General features: G+C 39.1%; 1 protein-coding gene across 1 annotated transcript in view; it reads left to right on the plus strand.

Annotated features, from left to right (window-relative positions):
* The window catches only part of LOC124775032 (CTP synthase), an 85,937-nt gene that overhangs the window by 39,761 nt on the left and 21,840 nt on the right, over positions 1-24,336 (plus strand). Inside the window, exons 7-10 of the mRNA XM_047249803.1 lie at positions 3,447-3,579; positions 5,434-5,522; positions 13,538-13,675; positions 22,110-22,270. Coding sequence (XP_047105759.1) covers positions 3,447-3,579; positions 5,434-5,522; positions 13,538-13,675; positions 22,110-22,270 — 521 coding nt within the window. The remainder of the gene's footprint in view (positions 1-3,446; positions 3,580-5,433; positions 5,523-13,537; positions 13,676-22,109; positions 22,271-24,336) is intronic.

Raw genomic sequence — 24,336 nt, forward strand, 5'->3', positions numbered from 1 at the left:
CTTTCATTTGGTAAGTCACATCATCTTTGTTTTTAGATATATATTTCCTACGTGGAATGTTTCCCTCTATTATAACCATATATATATATATATCACACAAAATGAAGAGAACAGATACCCCTTCAGTGCGGGCAGAGTGTGTAGCACACAGAAAAGCTTCATGTACAAAACCTAGAGGGAACTGAAGTTGAATACAAGCCTTTATCACTTGGGGTTTGACACCTGTAATTGTGCATTGTGAAAAATATAGGGGCGAATTTTAAATAGCTACAGTGTATAATCAGACTAACAAATGGACATTCAGTTACGCGAAATAGCGGACAGTGAAGTGTGGTCATTAAATTGAGTACACCTACAGGGCGGTCAATTCCAGGATAAGTCTATTCGCGTCTCACGAGGCACGCGGTATTGAGACCGGTTTTTTTTTTTTATTATATCACCGAGAGCGGGCTTCAATTTATAAAAAGGAGAAAAGCTGTATCATTATCATTGACTGTTGGTGTTATGCAACCAAAACTGTTCATCAAAGGGTTTCGGTGAATGAGTGGTGAATGCGAAATGAAACTGTGAACGAAGTTATGTTAAATAAAGCAGAAGAGACAAGACAGTTTGGTCGTATCTGTTATTATTCCATAAACTGTAACACGTACTCTCGTTGTACGAAGCCTTTATAGACGATCGTATGACAATTTGCTTTGAAGGGAACTCGTTACGAGTTAAGTTTTGGGGACCTGGTCAACAGGGGATAGTTCGTAGATCTTAACTACTGCAGCTATTCTGGAATCAGGTGCTACCGTGACCGTTGTGTGTTGTCTATGGCTTAAGGTCATCATATCTCATGCTCTAAGATCGACGCGCCTTTCCTCTTGGTATAACGGTGTCTCACGGTAACCACGACAACGCCGACGGCGAAGGAAGATACGGTAGAAGTTCTTTGTTCCATTACAGATTTTCTTCCATTATTACTTTTAAAGTATTTACGATCAGTGTCTTTTAAAATTCTTTGCATTGGTAAAGCACTTTCTTTGATGCCAATTTTCTCATGATTACGTGATGTCGGATACTCATCATTTGTATACATTTCAAATAGGATATGCATTAAAAGTAGGTTGTTCCAGCTTGTGTGCACACACGTGTTCGGTCAGGTGCTCCCGGGCACAGGTGTGCAAACAGCTTACTGTGGACTGTCAGGCGGCTGGGCTGCAGTGCACGTGATGTTACTGGTCTGCTCTGGAAGTTGTGAGCTGGGGTAGCCAGGTGGCTAGCATATACACAGAATACATGCATTGGAGCTGCATGGTGGTTAGCCTACCCAGCCGCCAACTGCCTTCGTGTGAGTTGATGGGTGCCCCGCAGTGCCCAGGCCTATGCATCGGTGTTGAAACAGCCTTCCTTAAACCCTCTTTGCTTTCAATCATCCAGTAGTGTTAAAGTTTTTCTTGTGATTCAAGTGCTACTCATGCAAAATGAAAGTGAAGTACAGATTACAACTCAACACGCAGAGAAATCGTTGAGACGCAGAGAGGCTAAACTTTGAAGCTATCAGATAAAAAAAAGGCCTTCTTCCGAAACAGTTTATCTTATTGACACTACATGTGTCTGCTGTTAGTTATTGTGCTTTCAAAATATCAACTGATTCATGTTTAAAAAAGTTATAAACTTTTGACCTCCTCAGTTGCTTGATAAGTGCTTCACTTTGTCTCATATTCACCTGTATCATGTCGCCTACAAAGCAGTGTTACCATGATTTACGGTACAGCCTTTATTAATAATACATTATGTTTTTGGACACATGACATTTTCATTGAGGCTTACAGGGTGTCCAGAGGCACTAAATCGCATTAAATCTGTAGCATCCTGTTGCTTACTCTTATGTCTGCTTTAATTTGTGCCAGGTATTGACTAACAGAAGAGGAGAAATAAAACTGTATTAAAGCTCTTCTGGATACAGCACAGAGCCATGTCTGCTTAGTCTCCCAAAAGAGAATACTTAGGGTCTCAATTCTTCTGGAAAATGTGGAATTCTTGGAAATTAAGTTGTACCTGGAAAAATCAGGGAAATCACAAGGAACTTCAGGAATTTCAAAAAACTCAGGGAATTGCGCATTTTTAACCTAGTATTGAAATTTAATTTTATGTTGAGTTTTATAAATCACAAACTTTAAAATACTTAATATTTTAAAGTGTGTTAATTATATGAATAATTTTCAGTGTAAGTTATTGGTTGAAGTACATTGGTTAATCCCTTAATTACCATCTCTCTCTCTCTCTCTCTCTCTCTCTCTCTCTCTCTCTCTCTCTCTCTCTCTCTCTTTTTCTCTCTCTTCAAATTGTGTTCCACAAAATAATACTTTTTTATTATTGGAAAATCCTATAATGAACGACAACATAACATATAAACATATAAAACTGCTTTTAAAGCTCAAAATAATGAGCTACAACAATTCTGAAAATCACTAATAATAAAATCCCGAGTGTACTTGACTAAAATATCGTGAAACTTGAAGTCTAATAATCCATTTCACAAGTTTCCTGTGAACATAAATCTTGAAGGAGCTGGATGTATTTATCTCATGCCATTGGTGATAACTTGTCACTCATCTGACAGTCAGTCATCACTTTCTCTCTAATGAAGTAACATCACACTCTTCTTCATTTTCTGAGCTGCTAATTTCAGTGTCAAACTCAGGATCATTATAGTAATCCTCTTTACAAAGCGCTGCCTAAACAGCAATACAGGAGAGAGTCAGAAAGTGTGTGTTTTTTGTGTAGTTTACAAAGCTGCACACAGTAAATATGATATCTGTTGGGAACCACCTCAACCAAAACACGACAGCCAAACCACAAATCTCGTACCAGATATTATCTAGTGGTCGAACAGGTAACTATCAGTGATGAAATGGATATAAATGGGATACTGATTCTTAAGTTTCCCGAGTATGCTAAGGATTTTAAACTTGAGTCAAAATAATAAAAACAGGATAACACAGGGTTTTATGTTAAATGTTTAAACTACTGCTTGTGGCTAGTATGAGTCAACTGAGAGGAAAGAAAAGTCAATATTGCTGTATACCGCCCACGCCTGCTCACCATTAATTTGTCAGTATCTTCTGACACCATCTTCCTCCCCCACACCTGGAATTCTTAGGGATTTTTCTTTTTTTCTGGTTTGAGTAGCCACACTGATACTTGTTAACACACACTTTCAGTTCATGGTAACTAATTTAAGTTGCAAGGGAGGTGATCAATACTAGAATGATAAAAGTACACCTTGAAAGATCAAAGCTGTTGGTAGCCTTATCAGGATATATACAAAAAATAATACATTTTGTGGGCAGAAAATTTCGTGTCTAAAATCTTTAGCTTTTGATAGGTATCTTATCCCAGGATGATACAGAATCTTCTTAAAGACTTATAATCAGACAATAAATCTTATTAACTTACAGGGTAGACACACTCCGTAAAGATGTAACAATTGCTCTTGTTGGCAAATACACGAAGTTGGAGGACTCTTATGCATCAGTAACTAAGGCCCTACAGCATGCAGCTGTTTGTGCTGGATATCATCTCAGAGTGAAAGTAAGTAAATTTTTGAAAATGAAATTTGTATGTAAGACTGGTGTGAGAAAGCAACATTAAAATTTTGAATTCGATGGGAGAAAAATTAATATTCCACAGTTGCCTGAGTGAAGTTAGTCTGTAAGGGCAAATGAATCTGCTGAGAAAGAAATGAGTTAAAACCGTATTTATCTTAAAGATTTTGCCCTTTGGAAGCTAAATTTACTGGGGAAACAAAGAAACTTGTTAGAAAATTTATGGAATCAAATGCTAAATGCTTAGTCATGTATAGAATATGTAATATGTAGTTATAGTAAAAAGTCGAATTACACTTACGGGAGAGTGGTGACTTGTTATTTTGTAATATCCTGAAGTGAGGGGTCAAAAATATTTTTGAGGCTGGGCTGAAAAAAAAAAAAAGGGGGTTGGGTGGTGTAACAAGAAGATAAATGAAATATATGTGCTAGTAATAGATGAGTTTGAAGAAACCAGTTAGAACAAGACAGTGGCAGCAAGAAAATTGGCAGAAAGCATAGAATTAACTAAGAACAATCAGTAATTAGCACAGGAAATAAATGAACCGCTGTGGAAAGAGAATGACCTGAGGACAGAGAATTATTGCCGAGTACATTGCCTATATCTAAGGAGAAATTAAAAAAAAAAATTTCTCTTATACTATTTATGTACTGTTAAAAAGTACACACACAGTTTAGTTCCATTACATAATGCATTTAATTGAGGATATAGTTTCACAATAGTTATTCTGTTGTTACTCTTGTGTAATAGTTTCTAAGCTTCATCAAATTCCTGGCAAACATTGTTATTTTAAGGAGATGGTGATGTACATCTTTTACATGTGTTTGAATAATCACAATTTGACTATATATCTGTATATGTTACTTTCTTGAAACTACAAATTTCATTCAAACCACCCCATTGTCAGGTATCTGTATGCTACGAAAAAGACTGTAATTCGGGACAGTGAGCATCTGTAACATCAATAGCATAACCTGTACTTACAGAATAGGCTTGACACTTTTTGTGATACAAGAGACTCATCTTTATGCTACATCCTGTTAACAATTTGCATGATACAGAGTACTTTACTGCTGTGCACAATTTTGATATGGATAATATACTTATTACCATTGAGGAAGATGCAAACGGTCATAAGTGGATGCATGTGACGAATGTTTTGTGGGTAATGATTGTAGTTTTAGGTTTGTGATCATTGTGCATAATTATGGTCTTTTTGTGGCTTACAGATGCCAGAGGATGGTCTGTCGTTTGACTGAAAATGGTATTTTTGGTGATGTGCCATAATGCCAAATAATGATTTTTCAAAAACAATATTAAACTTCTCCGCCCCATAAGAGTTTGTGTCACATGACATCAGAATTTACTATCATCTACCTGAGCTTTACTGAAACGGTAGATAAAAAGAAGAGTACAATAGAGGATCATATCACTAAGATTTTGTTGGCTGTAAGCCGTATTAAACTTTTGAAAATGTGACTCATTACATATATTGTTCATAATGGCCAAGAGCTTAAATGCGTGTAACATAATCCAGTTTTGTAAGTGGTGTTTTGGTTAATTTTGGACTTAATTAACATTGTAAATAAATATTACCCTTCATTTACCATTCATGCATTTTAATGAACTACTGAAGGAAGGAAATGAATGAAAATGAAGTTGAATGCTTGTACCTGTGCTTTCGTAAATTTGTCGTCATTGTAATCATCATCATCATCATCATCATATCATCATCAGTTATTGGCATCAAACATGACAATATAAAAATATTAGAAAATTGTAATTGCATTAATTTCTCTTTAAAGCATGAGAATCATATTTTTGCAACTTCTTTTTCAGTACATTGAAGCAGCAAATTTAGAAGAAGCTACTAAAGCCAGTGAGCCAGCGAAGTATCATGAATCTTGGCACCAATTGTGTGAGAGCGAGTAAGTCCTTGCCTTAAAGAACAGTACGGAACAGCATTAAGTATATAGTATAATTACTGGAATGTGCCGTTTATTGGTCCTTTTGTGGTCTGTTAATTGAAACAGTATTATTTAATTTTAAAAGATTGTTTTACATTGAATAATTGTTCTAATAAACAGAGTATATATTATTCCAAACAATATTTGGGAGGATGGGGCAGGGGATACTGAACTTCGTACTTACCTCAGATTACCTTTATCAGGAGCATGTTAAGTGTTTCCTTGTAACCACCCAGGCATAAGGAAAAGTGCACTTTAATTTTCAGCATAGGATGGCGTAATGGCATTTTCGAGGTGGTCCCACAGATTCCCAATTGGGTTTAAATGTGGGGAGTATGGTAAACTCATGCTGGTACTCTTCAAACCACGTGCATACGCTGTGAGATATGTGACATTTTGCATTGTCGTGCTGGTAGATGCCATTGTGTTGAGGAAGCACAAACTGCATGTGGAGGTGGACATGATCCCCAAAGATAGGTTCATTCGTGTGTTGATCCATTGTGCCTTCGAGAATGATGAGATCACTCATATAATGCCACGAAAACATTTCCCAGATCATAACACTCTCTCCTCTGACCTGGACCCTTCTGACAATTGTTGCAGAGTGTTTGCTTCCAGATGTTTCATGCCAGACATGCAAACTGCCATCTCTCTGATGGGGCATAAAGTGTGATCAATCTGAAAAGGCCACCTACCAACCATCAGTGGATGTCAATTTACAGCTTTGACATGCAAATTCTAGGCTTTTTGCTGATGAGCAGCAGTCAGCAAGGGTGCGTGAACCAGGTGCCTGCTGCAGAGGCCAATATGCAGCAACTGTTGCTGGATGTTTGTTGAAAAGACATTGTTGGTGGCCTCTTGGTTAATATGGGTGGTCAGTTGCTCAACTGGTGCACGTCTATTTGTCCATACACATTTTCACATCTATTGTTCACCCGTCATCTATTGCCTGTGATGCACAATAGTTGCCTTGGTAACAGTTTTTGGTAATGCCATTTTGCCATGCACGGTATACTTTAATGACAGCGGCATGCAAACAGATTACAAACTTGGCTGTTTCAGAAATATTTCCAACCGTGGCCTGAAAACCAGTGGTCATGCCCTTCTGGACATCAGATAAATTGCTCCAGTTCTGCATTGTGACAATGACTGCAGTGTTCACCCCACCCCCACCTCCCTCTCCCTCCTACCTCATCCCAGACACACTTTATATACTCTCCAATGCTGCTGCTGCTGCCACCTACCATCCGCGAGTGGTTGTTGAATGTTTACGCCCAACATAGGTGACGGTTTCACTAATGTAACTGGACTGTTGGAGTATAAGTTTAGCAAATCTTGTTATTTAATGTTTGTATGGATCTTTGCTAGTTGGCCAGAAAAAGGTCTGATTTTATTTTTCAGTTTTTATGTTTATTCTGTAAAAAGTACATACATATGCATAAAAAATAGTGAGGCAACTATAGTCTGATTAAAATTACTTGTTAGTTGACACTTCACACATTGAAGCTGGTTTACTCCAATCAGAGTGCTCATCGTCATGCTCGAACTGTTCAACATAGCCAGACTGTGACAACAAATTGTCAGTTCACTTTCAGGTGGCCTATTTCATCAGACATGGTAACCACGCCAGAAACAACATAGGCACAATGGCTGTACCATTTCATACACAGCCTAGCCAAACTGCTGGATCCTTCCGCACAATATGTGATTTGGTGTTCATATATTCAATTATCATCATTACAGAGATCGGCCTACAGTAGACCAGCTCCACACACCATTGTGTGTGGCCAAATATTTTGAAGGTACCTAATTGTCATTGCAACTGGTTTTTCTTCCTATCATTCTTTTTTTCATTTGGAATATGTTTGTCGCCTGTAACTTGTAACAAAGGCCAATCAGGGTGCTTAGCAGTTGGTAGCGCATGTAGAGAGTGGAGGATAACTAATGAAAGCTAGAAACTACAGTTCCCTCTTAGTGCTGAAACTGACATTTTTGTGGCTCGAGTTTGCTGGTAGAGAACATCTTTAATCACTGTGAATGAAATTAGTGTGAATAGTGGTTCTGCAACAGGTTGTTGACTGTCAATTCCTGGATGCACTGCACATCAGGAGGTTGTGGTTAGGCTAGGACACAAGTGTAAATTCAGGGCTACAAGATACGCCTGCCTCAATTCCCTCAAGTGTCACTAAAAATCAGCTGTGAACAGAGCACCTAGCTTTACCCTCATAGCTGATCACAGTGGCTTCAAACATTATTCCATATTGTATGTAACGGCACTTTAGCACTGACCCCGCAGTGTTTGAATATCATCTTTAACCAGGCAGCAGCTGATGTGGCAACATTGTAGTGGCAAGTGACAGATGTCAACTACCAAGTAATGTTAATCAGATTACAGTAACTGTGTTAATGAATGGGTCTTGTATTGATTGTTCCCATTGTTGTTACCAATAATTCTATCGCTGATTTCTCTAAGGCAAGAGGAAGTGCTGCCAAATGTGAATGGTAGGAAGTAGGCTGTGTGCTTGCCCACCTATGTTTTCAGTGCACATACATTAAAAATTGAATTATTTCATATATTTCCACAGAACAGAATTTATTGCAGTTGCCTGATTGGAAGTGTATCCAAGAAGCTTTACAAAAATAATCTATCTGTTTGTGAAAGTATTTGGAGATGCCAACTACTATAAAAACTACATAAAAGACTGCTTAATTTATTTGATATTTCATGTCAGTAAAATAATTTAAGTGCTATGCTATTTTTGCTGAGCTGGGTTGGCACAGATTTTTAATTAAATTCAAATATACATCAGTATTACTGTCAAAAAGTGGTAAATTTAGAATTTCATAGAGCTTAGAAAGGCTGACATTTCATAATGATGAAAAACAGTATTGAAGACTAAACCATCCATAATTTCGTAACAAGGTTTCTGAAAGAACCAACTTTGAAAATTTTTTTTTCAGTCCAGTGTTGGAAATTAATAATGGAAGGAGCTAAGGTAAGAACTCACTGTAATGCTGAGGCTTTGAGTGATTGATTGGTACATAAATAAGACCAAAACTGTGTCTAAGCTTCCAGATACTTCCTTTCTGCCCCCCTCCCCCGCCCCCCCTCTCCCCACACAACCCGCACAACAATAAGATGGGAGGGAGAGACAGAAAACGTGTGGAATAAGAGAGTGGGCTTAACTACCGAACTGTAGCATCACAGTGAATGGCCAACTCCATCACTAGATGGGCAAGCATCATGCTCTTCAGCACAGTTTGAACACACGGTGAACACAAGATATTTCACTTGAGTGGCTGCTTCACAACTCATATCATTTGCATCCTTGCCACAAACATCAGCTGTTCTGAATTACAGAGATGGGAAATATACTTGCAACCAAAAGGTATTGTTGCCTTATGGTGACATCTTTTCCCTCGTGCAATCTTTGAGTAGCAGCGTCAAATAGTGGCTAGCACGCCGAATGATTGTTGCAGCTGGAGTGCCAGATACAATAAAACGGTCTGGAAGTATACGAATAGTCAGAATGTTGAAGTGTTTGTATTTATATTGTGATAAAGAGCAAGTTATATTATTATAAATAGTGTTTTGATGCAAGTGCTGCACGTGAAGAATTATTTAATTCCTTCTAATGATTGGTATTTTTTCTGACTTTGTGTTTATTATACTGGTGTTTATTGTTCCCTCAACAATTAGAGCCTTAAAAGTGCTTGCCATGACCGGGCAATTCTCGGTGAGGAACAAAGTTGGGAGGATAAACTGAGAGAGCCGTTAAAATTGGCATCATAAAAGTGCTGGAGGCATGTGCCTACAACAGGCGAGTTGATCCCCATTATGTGGAGGGGAAGGTGTTGCAGGCCACACAGCTGGAATGGGGCGGTGTTTAACAAATGGTGAACTGAATAAATGAATTGTTTTCACATGATTTAAACGATGGAAGAAACATGAGATTGTGATTGAGCAGCCTTTAGCATCAAAGAGGAGGAAACAACAACAACAGCAGCAGCAGTTAAAGACTACAAGAAGTAAGTTCATAGGAAACAAAATTGCAGTTTTGCTACTAAGTATTGGAATAAAACGTTTGATTGAAACTGTATTATTTTTGGATTGTAAAATACAGGTGACAATCCAGAGTGAACTTTGTTCAGCTGTATTGGAACTGTACTTTAGGTGTTTATTCAAACTGTTGAGGGTGAACTATTATGAAACTACTCATTGCAGCTGAAACAAGCAAGAAGTGCAGTGAACTCAGTTTTGAAGAATGGTGGCAAAAATTTTGGCAAGAATGGGAATACAAAGAGAAGAAAGAGAAGGAAAGGCAATGGATAAGAAAAGATTTATAAAATGAAAAGGATCGTAGGTAAGAAAAGAGGAACAAACTATAGAAGAACAATGGAGAAAATTTAAAAAAGAATGTAGATCATTTTTTATGGCCATCATTTCACGAATTGGGAAAAGACAGTCAGACAAGAGGATTTAGAAGCTGATGATTAAGTAGGAACTCCGAAAATGGACCCAGGCTTATGAAAAAAAGACCAAACTGAAGCAACTACAGGTACGAACGAAAAAATCGGAGTGAATACTGACCTAGGCAAAGTAAAGGGCCAAAAGAAAAGAGCAATGTACAGCCAGTGGATACAAGTGTAGCTAAAATACAAGGATAAAGGTATATTATGGAGAGTTTAGTAGCACCATGTTTATATGTATTGCATATTAGAAGCAGATGGAATGACTGAACACCAAGTGGAGGTTAACTATAGGGAAGATGCCATGAAGACGTGGATGCCATGAAGACGTGGAAGGGTGAAAGGGAGCAGATGATTACATCTAAAAAGAAAATGATAGAGAATACGGAAGCATTTATATGAAGGGCAGCAGGCAGATTCCATGTTTTTAGATATCTAGAAAGCGTTTGACATGGTGCTCCACTGCAGACTGTTAATGAAGGTACAAGCATGTGGAATAGGTTCCCAGATATGTGAATGGCTCGAAAATTTCTTAAGTAATAGAACCTAGTATGTTGTTCTCGGCGGCGAGTGTTCTGTTCTCGGCGGCGTGTGTTCATCAGACGAGATTGTCTAGAGTGCTCCAAGGAAATATGATAAGACCACTTATTCTCTATGCACATAAGGACTGATCTTGTTCTCTATATACATAAATGAGCTGACAGATAGGGTGAGCAGCAATCTGCCACTCTTGGCTGACGGTGCTGTTGTGTGTGGGAATTGAGTGACTGTAGGAAGATTCTAGATAACTGCCATTATTTCTAATTGTTGTGAAGAACGGCAACTTTCTTTAAGTGTAGAAAAATGTAAGTTTGTGCAGATGAGTAAGAAAAACATTCTTATATGTATGATGTTCAGTTGCAGCATTGGTAGTGTGCTGCTTAATATTGTCACATCAGTGAAATGTGTAGTGTAATGTTACAAAACTATATGAAGTGGAAAGAGCAGGTAAGGCAGTAGTAGGGAAGATCGTCAACTTTGGTTGGGAGAAATGATGGGCAAACGTACCAGTAACAAATCCAGCGGTGAACCGCTTTGACATCTTCCTATAGCCTGACGTAGTGGAGGTCTTAAACACTTGAACAGTACTCAAGAATGTTTCTTATGTAAAGGAGACTGAGTGTAGAACACTAGTGCAACCCATTCTTGAGTATTGCTCAAGTGTTTAGGACACCCACTAGGTCAGATTACACGAAGACATCAAAGCATTTCACTGGCGGGCTGCTAGATTTGTTACCAGTAGGTTTGCTCATAATGCAACTGTTATGAAGATGCTTCACGAACTCAAATCGAAATCCATGGAGAGAAAACCAACCTTCTTTTCGGAATACAGTATAAAGAAAATTTAAAGAACCAGCATTTGAAGCTGAGTGCAGAATGTTTCTACTGCAGCTAGTGTACATTTTGCGTAAGGACCGTGAACATAAGAGAAATTAGGGCTTCTGTGGAGGCATATAGAGTAGTTTTTTCCTTGCTCCAGTTCCACATGGAATAAGAAAGTAAATGACTAATAGTAGTGCAAGGTACCCTCTACCAAGCACCATACGGTGGCTTGAAATAGATATACTTCTGTATGGTAGAAGAAGACTGTGGGGAGCAGGCACAAATAGATTATGCAACATACTGCAGTTTGATACAGCATCTTCAAGAGGAAGATAACCTTATTAAAGAAGAGGAAACTGACCAAAATACCATTAAAGGAAAGTGCACAGAGAAAGGGTACGGCGAAGAATGGAGGAGAAATCATGGATGAGACAGGAAAACCAAATGAGACAGAGGACTCAAAACTGTTTTTAAAACATCATGTATGCCTTGAAAAAAGAGAGGAACATATTTTACAGAGATTAATGGATTGGCAGAAAGGACAGACTGCGAGCCTCATTATGTTGTAGCAACAGCTAGAATACTGAATACAGATGTGTTCATAAAGACTTTAAAAGTGTGCATGACTGTGTTACGAGAGGTCACTTAGGCCCAGTTTGTTTCACTTCAAGTTGACAACACATCAAAACCAACAGAAGATCCAGAGGGCACTGCAGAGGCACTCCCTTCCACTCAGCAGCGAGCTCAGCCAAGTCCACAAGGCAACACTGTGCAGGTGAAGGGCCAGGTCTCCTGACTGACTGCAGAAGCCACAGGTGGGGTCAGCTGGGCACGTCTCTCCACATGTGGGGAATGCCGCTACCAACAGCTCTCAGGTCAAGCACAATGAGAGGTAACGGCAACCTCCAACACTCGTGTCATGCCAACAGCTGCTATTTGTCAAGACTGCATGGGCTACCTCATGGGAGTCCTGTGACCTGCCCATCTTGGTATCTTAACTGAAAAAGCCAAAATTATAAAAACATAAAAGAAGAAGAACCAAAATCAAACAACAAAGGAAATGAGAGAGTATTAGCAAAATCATAAACCCTGAACAGGGTCGTGTTAGTACTATGCAATTAGAGCTGTCTGTGACCATGCTAGTGTAAAGTGCTTGTGAAATAAGTTAATTTATAATACTCGTTTCTGATTCTGATTTTATCTGCAGGAGGTAACCTTGCATTATGGTATATTATCTTTGCTTTGTTGTAATCTTGGAGTAGTAGTCAAGTAGTGGCTAGCTTGTTGAATGGTTATTGTGATTGGAGTGCAAACATATAATGGAATAATTTGCAAGTACACAGACAGCCAGAGTGCTAAAGGATTTGTATTTATGTTGTAAAAAAAGGACAAGGTGCAGTGTAATAAATAGTGTTTTGGTACAGTTTCTGTGTGTGAATTGTTTAATTCCTCCTGAAGATCTGTCTGTTTGTCTTTGTGCTTATCTGATAGATATTCACTCTTTCCCACTCTGATTACAGCCTTGTACAACACATCCTTTGGCCCTCCAAACCTCTTGGCCGTAAGCTAGCTCCATCCATGTTGCCAAGGTTCTTGCTTGATTCATTCTACACTTAAATCATCTTTCCGACAGTATCCCTCATCCTCTACCTCAGCACTCTCCTCATCATTGTGTGTGGTGTGCAATCTCCCCCTCCCCCCCCCTCCCCCCTCTCTGCCCCTGTGTCACAGGGAGTTTACTGGTGCTGCATTCCTTTCCTGTGCATGAGCTGCCTCACTCTCCACTGTCAACCATCCCTAACTTCAACCTTCCCCCTGTCCTTCCTGTCTCCTTCCCCTCATTCCTGTCTCCTTCCCCTCGTTGCCCACTCCACATGAAACCACCTCTCATCATTTTCAGTCTTGTTTATATGCCTGACAGTCACTCCACATCTCAGTTATAGAGTGAGGTTTTACCTTAGCTTCTTCCATTGCATATATGCATATAAGGACTTGCCATTACAATCTTCGGAATTAAAAAACTGTTCACTCTCATATTGACAGGTACGTAAACTCAGTGCATTTTGTTTCTGACATGTATCTTCCAATTTACAGTAATGATGTTAAAATTTTAAGTTTGAAAACTATCTGTGTATCATTTTCAGTGGTGTGATAGTGCCTGGAGGTTTTGGCAAACGTGGAATGGAAGGCAAGATTGCAGCGTGTAAGTGGTGTCGTGAAAGTGCAAAACCTTTCCTTGGCATCTGCTTGGGCCTGCAGGCAGCAGTCATTGAATTTGCAAGGTACCATGTTTTTTTTTTCTTTGTTGTAGTCTTTATTTATCTGTTTAGCATTCTCTTTTTAAGTATTCTCTTTGTGTTATGGAACATATACTTCTTCCAATTTCGTGGAGAAGTACCCAAGACCTTTAGTATGCATTTAGTATCTTTTTCTTTTTGTCTACTGTTTAGGTTGGTATCCTATCAATATTCAAAGTACGGGGTGTCTGTAATTAAAGTTCCAGTTTCAAAACACCGTAGACAGAGAATCAATCCTCGCAATAAGGTCAAATTTTAATTACTAGCATGTTATTGATGTAGGTGGAAATGTGGTGAAACAAAAACAAAACTAAGTAAAAAAATTTACTAGTAGATGACGTTGCTAGTGTGTATTTTTCAGTGCGCCTGATACTACAATTTCTGCAGCCGGCAGCTGTGGCACTGTTGGTTTGGTAAGCCCATCCCATGTGGTTGTACCACGTTGGTTGGGAAAAATTGGTTTTTAATTGTCCTGATGCCAAAAACTGCTTAAAAAGTAAAGTGACATAGGTCTTTAATTGTCCTGCTACCAAAAACTGCATAAAAGCAAAATGACATAGCTTTCTGATTGTTGTGAGACTGATGCAAGACATTCTCAACATGCTGTCCACCGTTTTCTGCCAGAGGTTGAAATCGAGAAACAACATGTTCTACAACAGATCGGAGGGTCTCGGGGATCACATTCAGAATGCATTGCACAGAGCGCATCTTCAGTTCAGCTATGTTCGTAAGTGGTGGCATGAACACACATTTCAGACAACCCCATAGCCAGAAGCTACGCAGATTAAGATCAGGTTAACTGGATGACTAGGCTGTAGAGAAATGATGGCTGATATTCTAACATTTCTGAAATGCCACTTCACTGGCTGTGCAATGTGTGGAGTAGTGCCATCTTGCATATAAATGATCCTACCCAGACATTGGCACTGTTGAAGAGTAGGAATGATGTTGGTGTGCATAAGACTCTCATAGTGTTAACTGGTTGTGGTACAAGTAACAGGACCCGTAGAACTGATCTATTTGAAACAGTACATCCCTATGAAAATCAATGCCGTCAACTTGCACCACACAGTCACCTTCGCAGAAGAAGTGGTACCGGTTGATAAGCATTGCCCATGTTCTACAATTCTGCATGTTGACATGTTGTTGGAGATGGAAATGGACTTTGTTTGTCCACAGAATATCCCATGGCCAGTCATTGTCCATTTCCAAGTGAGCAAGAAATTCCAAAGTGAACGTTTTTCTTGCTGCCCGGTCAACAGAAAGCAACGTCTGAACGTGGCTAATTTTGTGTGGATAGCAATGCAGGACATTCCATGCACAGTGCTCACCAGCATGCCCTATGTTCAGGCAATTCCCCATGCACTACACGTTTCCAAACTGCCACTCAAGCCCGCTTGCAATGCTGTGGCCACATCTTCCACAGACGGCAGATCAACTGCTTTAGTCCCTCTGCCACATTGCACTTCAAAAGAAGCTGTCTTTACAAATTTTGTTATTTTCTACAGACTATAAGACATCAGACGAATGCCTTTTTTCATAGACTTGATGTCTGGAACTTCTACTGGGCGACTAGTGCACAGTCACTTCTCTTCTAAAATAGCTTTAGAGTGTGTGTTGAATAATGTGCTCGGCAGATGCAAAATCGGCAGGGCATGTGTGCAGAGGGCGGTAACAGTGAGATGGCAGGCAGGTGGTTTACGGGAAATGCTGAGCACTGGAGGGAAAGTACCATTTTAAACTGAAGCCTACATTCACATTTTTTGTAAATATTAAGTGGAGCCTGTACACACCTATATTTTCTTGATGACCATTCAAACGGATCCACAGTCACCTCTGCTTTGGCTCATATCTAAAATGAGTTCCGCTGAAAATATAATAACAGTAGCTATTTATTTTTGCGTGCCTTGATAACCATTTATAACTTTCAGAGAAGTGTCGTGAGTCATGAATTTTGAGTAAAACCTAGATTTCTCTTGTTGGCATGTTAGAATTTGCTACATCCACCAAAACACAGTGGAGTTTACACAGTGTCACCTCACTAATTTGTTGATCAGAACACAATTGCAAGAGAATTCTGAAACAGTGATGTATTAAGCTTATTAAGTGAGGATCTGAGGTCAAGTAAAGTCAACAGCCGATGAAAAAGTGCATCCTCGGTACAAAAATAAATGTGTAATTCCTTCACGTTTCAAAACCCACAGCATTTCTCATTTCCCAAGCTATTGATGGCTCTTAAAACTACATTCTTTCATCAAAAAAGTTTGTAGTTGGTGGAATAACAGAGTAGATAATGACGCTCCGCATAATAACCATATGATGAAATACTCTTCTCTTGCTATCATTTGCCAAAATCGTGTTTCAGTATCTCATTTCATTAATGAAATATGAGGAATGTTATGGATATTTCATTCTGGCTTTATTGCTGTTGCACATGATCGCAAATGAGCGTGCTACACAAGACCAATTTTCTCGAGATTTGGGATAGAGACCTCCACCTAAATCTAAAGAAAAATTCAGTATGTTAGCTAAATTTCATACACAGCAACATATTTTGTAATATGCACCAAATACAAAATCATAATGACTATGACCGAAGTGGTGGGCACATCATTAAGAAGCGGACATATAAAGGTGCAAGTAATGCATATAGTTTCTGCTAAATCATTTGAGAAATATTACAGCGCGAGCACCTCGATTCTGTTGTCTCAGACTGGCCAAAAGTCTGCAAACTATATCAGCCTCCCGTTCTGAGCAAAAGAATTAACTCTCAAAGTGCTTTGGATGAAAATTGTTTACAGTGCATCGGCCACTGTATACTGCACGGATTCTATCAACTTCATGTGATCCTTCATGGAGACAGTCACATTGGGCACCTCGGATGCTAACTGAGGAACACTCATGCACTGGGCATCTGTTGGTGTGCATATTCTGAGGCATCATCCGTTGGTCAAATTTTCATTAAATTTGTTTTGTTACATGACATTTCCCCCTCTGTCAATAATATGTTCATATTTGATGTCGTTCTGAGCTGTGGTTCTCTTTCTACAGTGTTTTGAAACTGGAACTCTAATTATGGACACCCTGCACCTTTTGGGTACGAACAGTAATAAAGTTACTTTTTAGAGTATTGATGAAATCACCATTTTCGTTTTAGAAAATGTAATGGAAAGATAAGTTGGTGTATAGCTCATATAACTAAAATTAATTTCTCCACTGAGATCACTGTTTTAACTGCAAATATTTCTTTAGAATCAGAGGTACAGACTGTTGGATTGTTTTATGCATTTGATATGCTGTGTTTAGTTCAGCAAAACCAGTAATACAAATTTATTTTTGAAGTTATAGACACGTTTGCTTCATGAACACTCCTTTACCCAGCAGCAAACTCAAACAATGAAATCCAGTAGAAAAGGCACAATGTAGATGTGCTGCTAAGGACTGTGTGTAAATCCCTTCATGGAAAGATAAATGTGTTGCTTAGTTGTCATGATTCACAGAATAGAAATAAAGAATTTTATGGTGGGTAGCTTTATGTGAGAGTAACAAATTTGAGATAGTTTAAACATATTTGCACCTATGAATTCATAGAAAAGTATGGAAGTAACTTGACAAACAGGCTCCATCACTCTAGACTCTTGTACACCATTTCATTGGCTCATGCCATTGCCAGACTAAAAATCCAAAGCTCATATGTTCAATATTCAGTCATTTCTTGAATTTTAATCTGTCATTGATCACTTCTTTCTCTTCTGACGATATTCGTCAAAGTGAATAATACCTAGAATCATCATCGGCGTCCACATTAAACTGTAGCTCCCCAAGTGACTGACTGGGTAAGCAAGATGAAACGTCAAGAGTAAGGCAGTGGTGTACCACCTCCGAGAGGACCTTGCCCATTAAAGCACTGTAGTGTTCAGACCAGTCTTCAGTTTGACGACAGCTTTACCTTTTTTTACAGCTCTGGAATGTTGTGGAATGGAGGTTTGTACTCTTGGATTGTCATCAGAGGAGTCTTTTTACAGTTTCTAAAGCAGTGCTTCACTCAGTTCCAACCAGAATGAGGAGAGTCTGTACTGAATCATATGCTTTCATTTATTTATTTATTTATTTTAGTGGAAGGTTTCATTCGTTTCTACTTCAGAAGAGCTGCTACAAAAAATGTGTTGTATTTTTTCTTTTTTTATGATGATGATTTCTCCAAAATTTTCAAGAAATAGTACACGAGGATGAATTTAAGAACAATACAGAAAGCATAGCATCCTACTCACCTTGTAGAGAAGACGTTGAGTCAGTGACAGGCACAGTGAAAAAGAATACTAATTTGTATAAGCTTTCGGACAAAATAGGAGAACAAAAACAAACACGAACACGCACACGCACACAATTCAAATACACAAGGTCAGTGTCTTGGGCACTGTGGGTCGTCTGCGACTGACATGAACAGCAAGGATACAATACGGCTTGCTGTAGTTGTTTCAGTAACTTTCATGATACTTCTAATTTCTGCACGGGTGTAAAAATCCATATCAAGTCTGTCTGTATTTCACTTGCCGCTCGGCATTATAGCAATCTGTTTTTCTCCTGGGCATCCAGGGACTGTGTGCAAGTCCATTTAGATGTGGGTGGTAAGCAGTTAACGTCCTGTAAGATGTCACAAAGATTACTGCTGATGCTAGTGTCAACTGGAAAACTTTTTTACAATTAGATCATCACACAAGGTGCTCCTTGCTTCGAAATGACAATGAAACCTTGCCATTTCCATAGCTTAAGCAGTTTACACAGATTTGGTGACAATGTAGCAGGAGTAGTCAGCACAGATTATTGTCCTAGATTCTGATTTGCCAATTTTGGAAACTTTTCCAAGCAGTCAGTTCCAGTCTGCTGGAATGGCATTGCTTCAGGTGAAATTGGTATCAAATGTACTGGAGGCAATCATGGCACTTTTGTCACTGGCATTCCTTACAGTGGGTCATGTGGCCAGTGATACTTGCTTCTGATTCTTTCTAGAGCCTTCACCAATCCCAAGTGATCAGATGTGGGAGCACCATGGAAATATTGCAGGATAGCTGGCCATAGATGAGCTAGGATGGTGAGCAACCATTTCTGCCCCTCTGAATCATAATTTCTCATGTGCTGTGTTCTGTTTCTCCTTTGCTTCTTTCTTCCTCCCTTCTTCAAGGCTTCTATGGTTTTGCAGCAGTGCTCGATCTTCCCTCTGTTAAGCAGCAGTGTCATTAAATGCAGCGATGAGATTTCATCCGTGCTGCTGTGTTCCAACAAAGCATTCCTCGAAAGGCAGTTGGCTTCTTGCAGTGACATGCGCTTCTGTGTACTATCGCGATTTTGTACTCCTTAAGTCTCAGTGCCCTTCTTGCAAGTTGATCTGACCGATCCTTGATGCTAGAGAGCTAGCCTAGAGAATCGTAATCCATCATAATGATGAACTGTATGCCAAATGAATACAACCAAGACTTGTTGGTGGCCTTGGACAACTGCGAGGCACTCTTTCTCGATTGTAGAACAGTTCATCTTGGCGTTGGAGAGTATTCTGGAGGCAGAAGCTGTCACCTTTCTGGGACCATCCTGAATCTGCACTACAATAGACTTCTCATATCACAGATATGCTGAGGAGTCAGTGTGTGTGTGATGCCCTTATTTTCTTTTTATCAGGGTGTATTCCATCACCATTAACTAGGTGCCCAAAGGTTTTTATTTCTTGGTTGACAAAGAGGCATTTTTTGAATTGAGGCAGAAGCCTGCACTTTGAACACACTTAAACATGGTTGTCAGGCAATTTAAATGTTCTTCAAATGTCTGCAAAGACGCTTCTATCATTTAAGGTGTTGAATCAGTGTCACATCCCAGCTCAGATTCTATCACCAGCTTTGGGTGAAGGTGTGGCCTGCATGGCACAATCAGAACATTGGCAACAATGCAGGCTGAAGTCTTAGCACAGGTGATTTAGGAACGGAGAGGAGAAACTGTTGGCTTTGTGGAAGTGAATAAAGGTATAAACAATTGAAAGATTCAGCGTAACAACAGTCTGGTTTCCAATTTCGAGGTGTGTCTTACAGTGGATGTGAATTTTTCCGCATCAACAATTACACTGTAACACTATATGTTAGTTCTTTCCAGCAACTGCTGGCTCCTGAATTCTACGTTTTGCTATCGTAGATAAGTGCTCTGCTTGCAACTTTTTCTGACAATACACTATCAGATACTCTAACTACAATAGGAGGCAAGTGTAAGATAGTGCTTGTTTCTGTCTTTATTCTGATACAAAGAAAAGAATAATTAAATGTTGTTGCAACTCACGCAGTCAGATTTACTATTTACACTAGGAGATAAGTGCAGGCACTTGTTCCTCTGTATGTTCTGAAATACAGAAAATGCTATTAGTTGTTGCGACACACGCAATTGTACACGATAGGTGACAAGTGTGAGTCAGTCTTTGTACCTTCCAATATTTTGACACACAAGAATATCAACTATTACTCATTGCTGCTACTAGACGCACACTGTGGAGCTTGTTCTTCAACAGGCAGAAAACTCGAGATAACTGGCTAGGTGCCTATTGGAAACAATTGTCCTCCCTCAGCTATGTACAGAGTTCTCATAGTTCTTACTGCATCAGCATTGAAATGTCACTTTATAGTAATTAGTTGCAAAGACTTACATTTTGTACTAGTTGCTTCCTGGTAATCATTGCTTCATGGTACGGACTCCAAGTGCGAGTAACTTGGTCCATTGCACTAATTGCCTATACACTGATTTTTCAGAGGCTTCTGAATGAGTTTCTCTAGCAGTGTTATTTTCTCCTAATGCTACCAAAGGTCTTTGTAATTTCTGGAAATGTCCACTGAAAATGATTCTCAGACATGGCAGTCTTGCAACCTTTTCCACCATGTGGTTGCATTTACTGGAATTGCATACAGATATGTTATCAGCCTGGCTGTGACCATGGCTAAGATGCACCAGTTTCATCTCTGTGTGTTGACAGTTTCGTTTGCTCTACTTTCCACCAATTGTATGCCACACGTGTTGTGCATCTCCTTACATTAGAGTTTGACAATCAAGATAGTTCTTACATTAATAAATTTTGACAGCCCTGACCTCTTCATACAATTGAATGTGATTGGGACATTTCATAGTCCAAATGGCTTGACTTTGAACTCTTAACAGGCCATCAGGTGCTACGAAGGCAATCTTTTCTACTGTTAGTCTTGTCACCCTTGATTTGCTAGCTTGTCTGCATGTCCATAGCAGAGAAAAATCTTGCGCCTTTCAAGCAGTCAAGGATGTCACCAATGTGTGGCAAAGGATAGACATCTTTTTTATCCATCAGATAATAAAGAATGTCTATGGGGCAGCTTGTTTGTCGAAAACCATCATTGTGGAATGGTGTGACAAGGGGTGCTGCTGCTTTGTGATAAGAGATGTTCCCATGCTGCAAATGTCGTAATGCAGAAGTTACACCAAATCAAGTTGGAAACATTTGAACCCCAGCCCTATGCAGTTATCGTACCTTCGGTTTATTAAAAAAGGCCTGAAGTGTCGTCAGTTCCTGTTGGATGAAGATATGCAACAGGCAGTTTTGGATTTCTTCATGCAGCAGAACACAATTGTTTTACCAGATGTTATCTTCAACCTGGTACGTCGGTGGGTTGATTGCATCAACGCTTCTGGCAATTTTGCCTGATTGGCGTACTGATTCTAGACTGTTTGGCCTTCAGACGGAACCTTTTTCATCATCCTTGTACAAACACAAAACATTCCAGAATATGCAGTCATTACAAAAATAACAAGTTTCAAGAACCTTCTACAAATGATAAATATATTTGGTTATGGGGTTTTAAATGGTGACTGGTAGCTGGCCAGCCACTCTAAATGCTACTCCACATTGCGTGTAGAACAGCTTATGTCGAAATTTTTAAGTGGTTACGTGATTATTATTATTATTATTATTATTATATCATCATTATTACTTGCTTTATAAATTTTAAGTTAAACAGAGCAAAAATGAAATTTAGAAAATAGTGTGTGCAAATTGTGAGATTCTGCTACCTTTATACATATTCTTTATTAAAATGTATTTTAAATTGGCCAGTTGTTGTTCCATAATATTCAAATTGCAGCTTCACTTACATATTACTATTATCTTCCTAAGTTTAGATTTAGCAAAATTGCAGTAATTATTTTAGAATCCTAACCAGCCTATTCTTGTGAAGTATTAAATGAATCATTTGTAAAATTGTATTTTTCTTCTTTATGCCTAAATGGTTATCAGAATACAGTTCTTGTCACTGACGAATAACTCGTCTGTGCTGGATGTCCTGATTAATTCATGTAACTGCAGATTCATCTCTCATATGGTTATAATACTAAAAGATATGTACATTTGTTCACCATCTCTTAGGCACAATCTCCAACTTCAGGAAGCTAATTCCACCGAAATCGATCCAGAGACTCCACATCCTGTTGTGATTGATATGCCAGAACACAATACTGGACAAATGGGAGGAACAATGAGGCTTGGGAAACGTATTACTGTCCTTGCACAAACCAATTCAGTTATCAGTGAGTATAAGATTTTCGCAGCTATTTTCCCTGGCTTAATGCAAGGCAAACTACCTTCCAGTTCCTGAGGTTTCATTACTGTTCTTACTTTTCTCTGCTTGATGAAAATTTTTGGAAGAAACATGTGCAGTTTCTAAATTTAAGTGACAGGAACTTCTACAGAGCTATCGTTTCCAAATTTTACTCTGAACTAGTAGTTAATTATTATTTTATGTTGAGTTCTACATACAAATATAGTAGTTACATCTTCAAATTATTAGTTATATGTATCGAAGTATCTACACATCTTAATTAAATGTCATACGCCCAGACTTTAATAATATGAAAAAGTTTATGGAAAAAAAGAAAAGGTCAGGAATACATATGATGCATCATATGTTACGTTGTATTCCATTGCTTGCAAATGCGCGAAGAAAGGTGAAAAAGCAACAACGTATTTGGCGTGCCCCATTTTGTAGCCAAAAAATTCACAAATTATAAGAAAGTTAATAAATCTGTATGAAAGGTCAATAGAGAAAAGTTGGGTCAAAAGTCACCAAGTGCATTCAAAAGGAAAAGGAGGGGAGAAAGTAATTTTAACATGAACGAGGACTTGCAAGGGACAATTTTCATAATGAATAGGATTATTACATAAAAAAACCTGTGAAAATTTGAAAATCGTACACCATATCTGAAAAGTCACTCAGACTATCAAGTCAGTAATGAGATATTGTTAAGAGGTGGAAAGAATAATTGGTGGGCAACCTCTGGGATGTACACCTCACCCCAGTTGCACAGAGATTCCTCAGAGAAGCGTGGGTGTGACTTGAGTTAAATGTTTTTCCGCATTGTTTTGGGAATGTTTTGAGTTTATCTAATTTGTGCTGAAGCCTTTAAGTCAGGCTGTTCCAGCTCGTCGGCTCCGTTGTGAGCTGCGGAGCGCTCCCTGCTCCAGGGAGCCGTGTCGCTCGCTGTAACCAGTCAAGTGGGCTGGCACGCCGACACGTGGCACGGTTGGCTGAGGCAGGCGGCAAGGCAAGCGTTTTGATGTGCCAGCTGCGTCTTACAAGATCGACAACCTCATACTCTTAGCTGCTAAGACGTGGTGACACGCTACACCAGGAAATATGATGTTCAGGAAATAAATATGAAACAACTGTTTTACAAGAAATTACATACTAACTTTATTGGGTCTCTGTAGCTTGACATTTTATTTTCATTACAAGATTGGAAATATCAGGCGTCAAAGTGTTCGCAGAGTTAATGCGGAGGATGGCCTTCATTGTTGCATCCTGAAGAAACGATCGTTCCTTACTTTTTACTCTTTTCATTACTGAGAAAAGCTGCTCACAACAATACGTAGATCCAAACATGCACATGATCTGAGCGGCATTGTTGTGAAGCTTGGGAAATGTTTTTTGCTGTAATGAACGATACCATCGTGACAAATCCAACGTGTTGTAGTACCTCTCTTTCAACAAAGTTGAATTTCGCAAATCAATTATCTCCAATTGAAGTGACGGTGACAAGTCATCGGGGGAAACTAAAAAAGGAGTGCTGAACACCTTAAGTTCCATTTCCAAACTAGTGAGGTCTCGGAATCGTGTTTCAAACAACGCGATGAGCTGCTTTAACTTTGCTTGGTAATCGCCGAAAGTAGTACCTTCAGGTATTTCTAAAGAAGCAAGATGACTGAAGAACGTTAAATGTCCATTACTCATGTGCCTCTCAAATAAACGTAACTTTTCCATGAACGCTTTGATCTGGTCGTGCATGTCAACGATTAGCTGCCCTTTGCCCTGCAGTGACATTTGAATTATTCAGATGAATAGTTTTATCAGCTAGGAACGCCAGGTCTGATATCCATTTTACATCTTTCAGACAACACATTTCTTCCCCTTTCATTTCGAGAAAAAGGGATATTTCCTCACGAATGGCAAAGAAAACATCAAGAACTTTTCCCCGACTCAGTCAACGAACTGTGCTGTGGTAAGGTATATCCCCATACTCTGCTTCCATATCTTTCAGGAATCCTTTGAATTGGCGATGATTCATACCGTGACGCCGCACAAAATTCACACATTTCA

The sequence above is a fragment of the Schistocerca piceifrons genome, chromosome 2, assembly GCF_021461385.2.
Source record: "Schistocerca piceifrons isolate TAMUIC-IGC-003096 chromosome 2, iqSchPice1.1, whole genome shotgun sequence".
Classification (NCBI taxonomy): Eukaryota; Metazoa; Arthropoda; class Insecta; order Orthoptera; family Acrididae; genus Schistocerca; species Schistocerca piceifrons.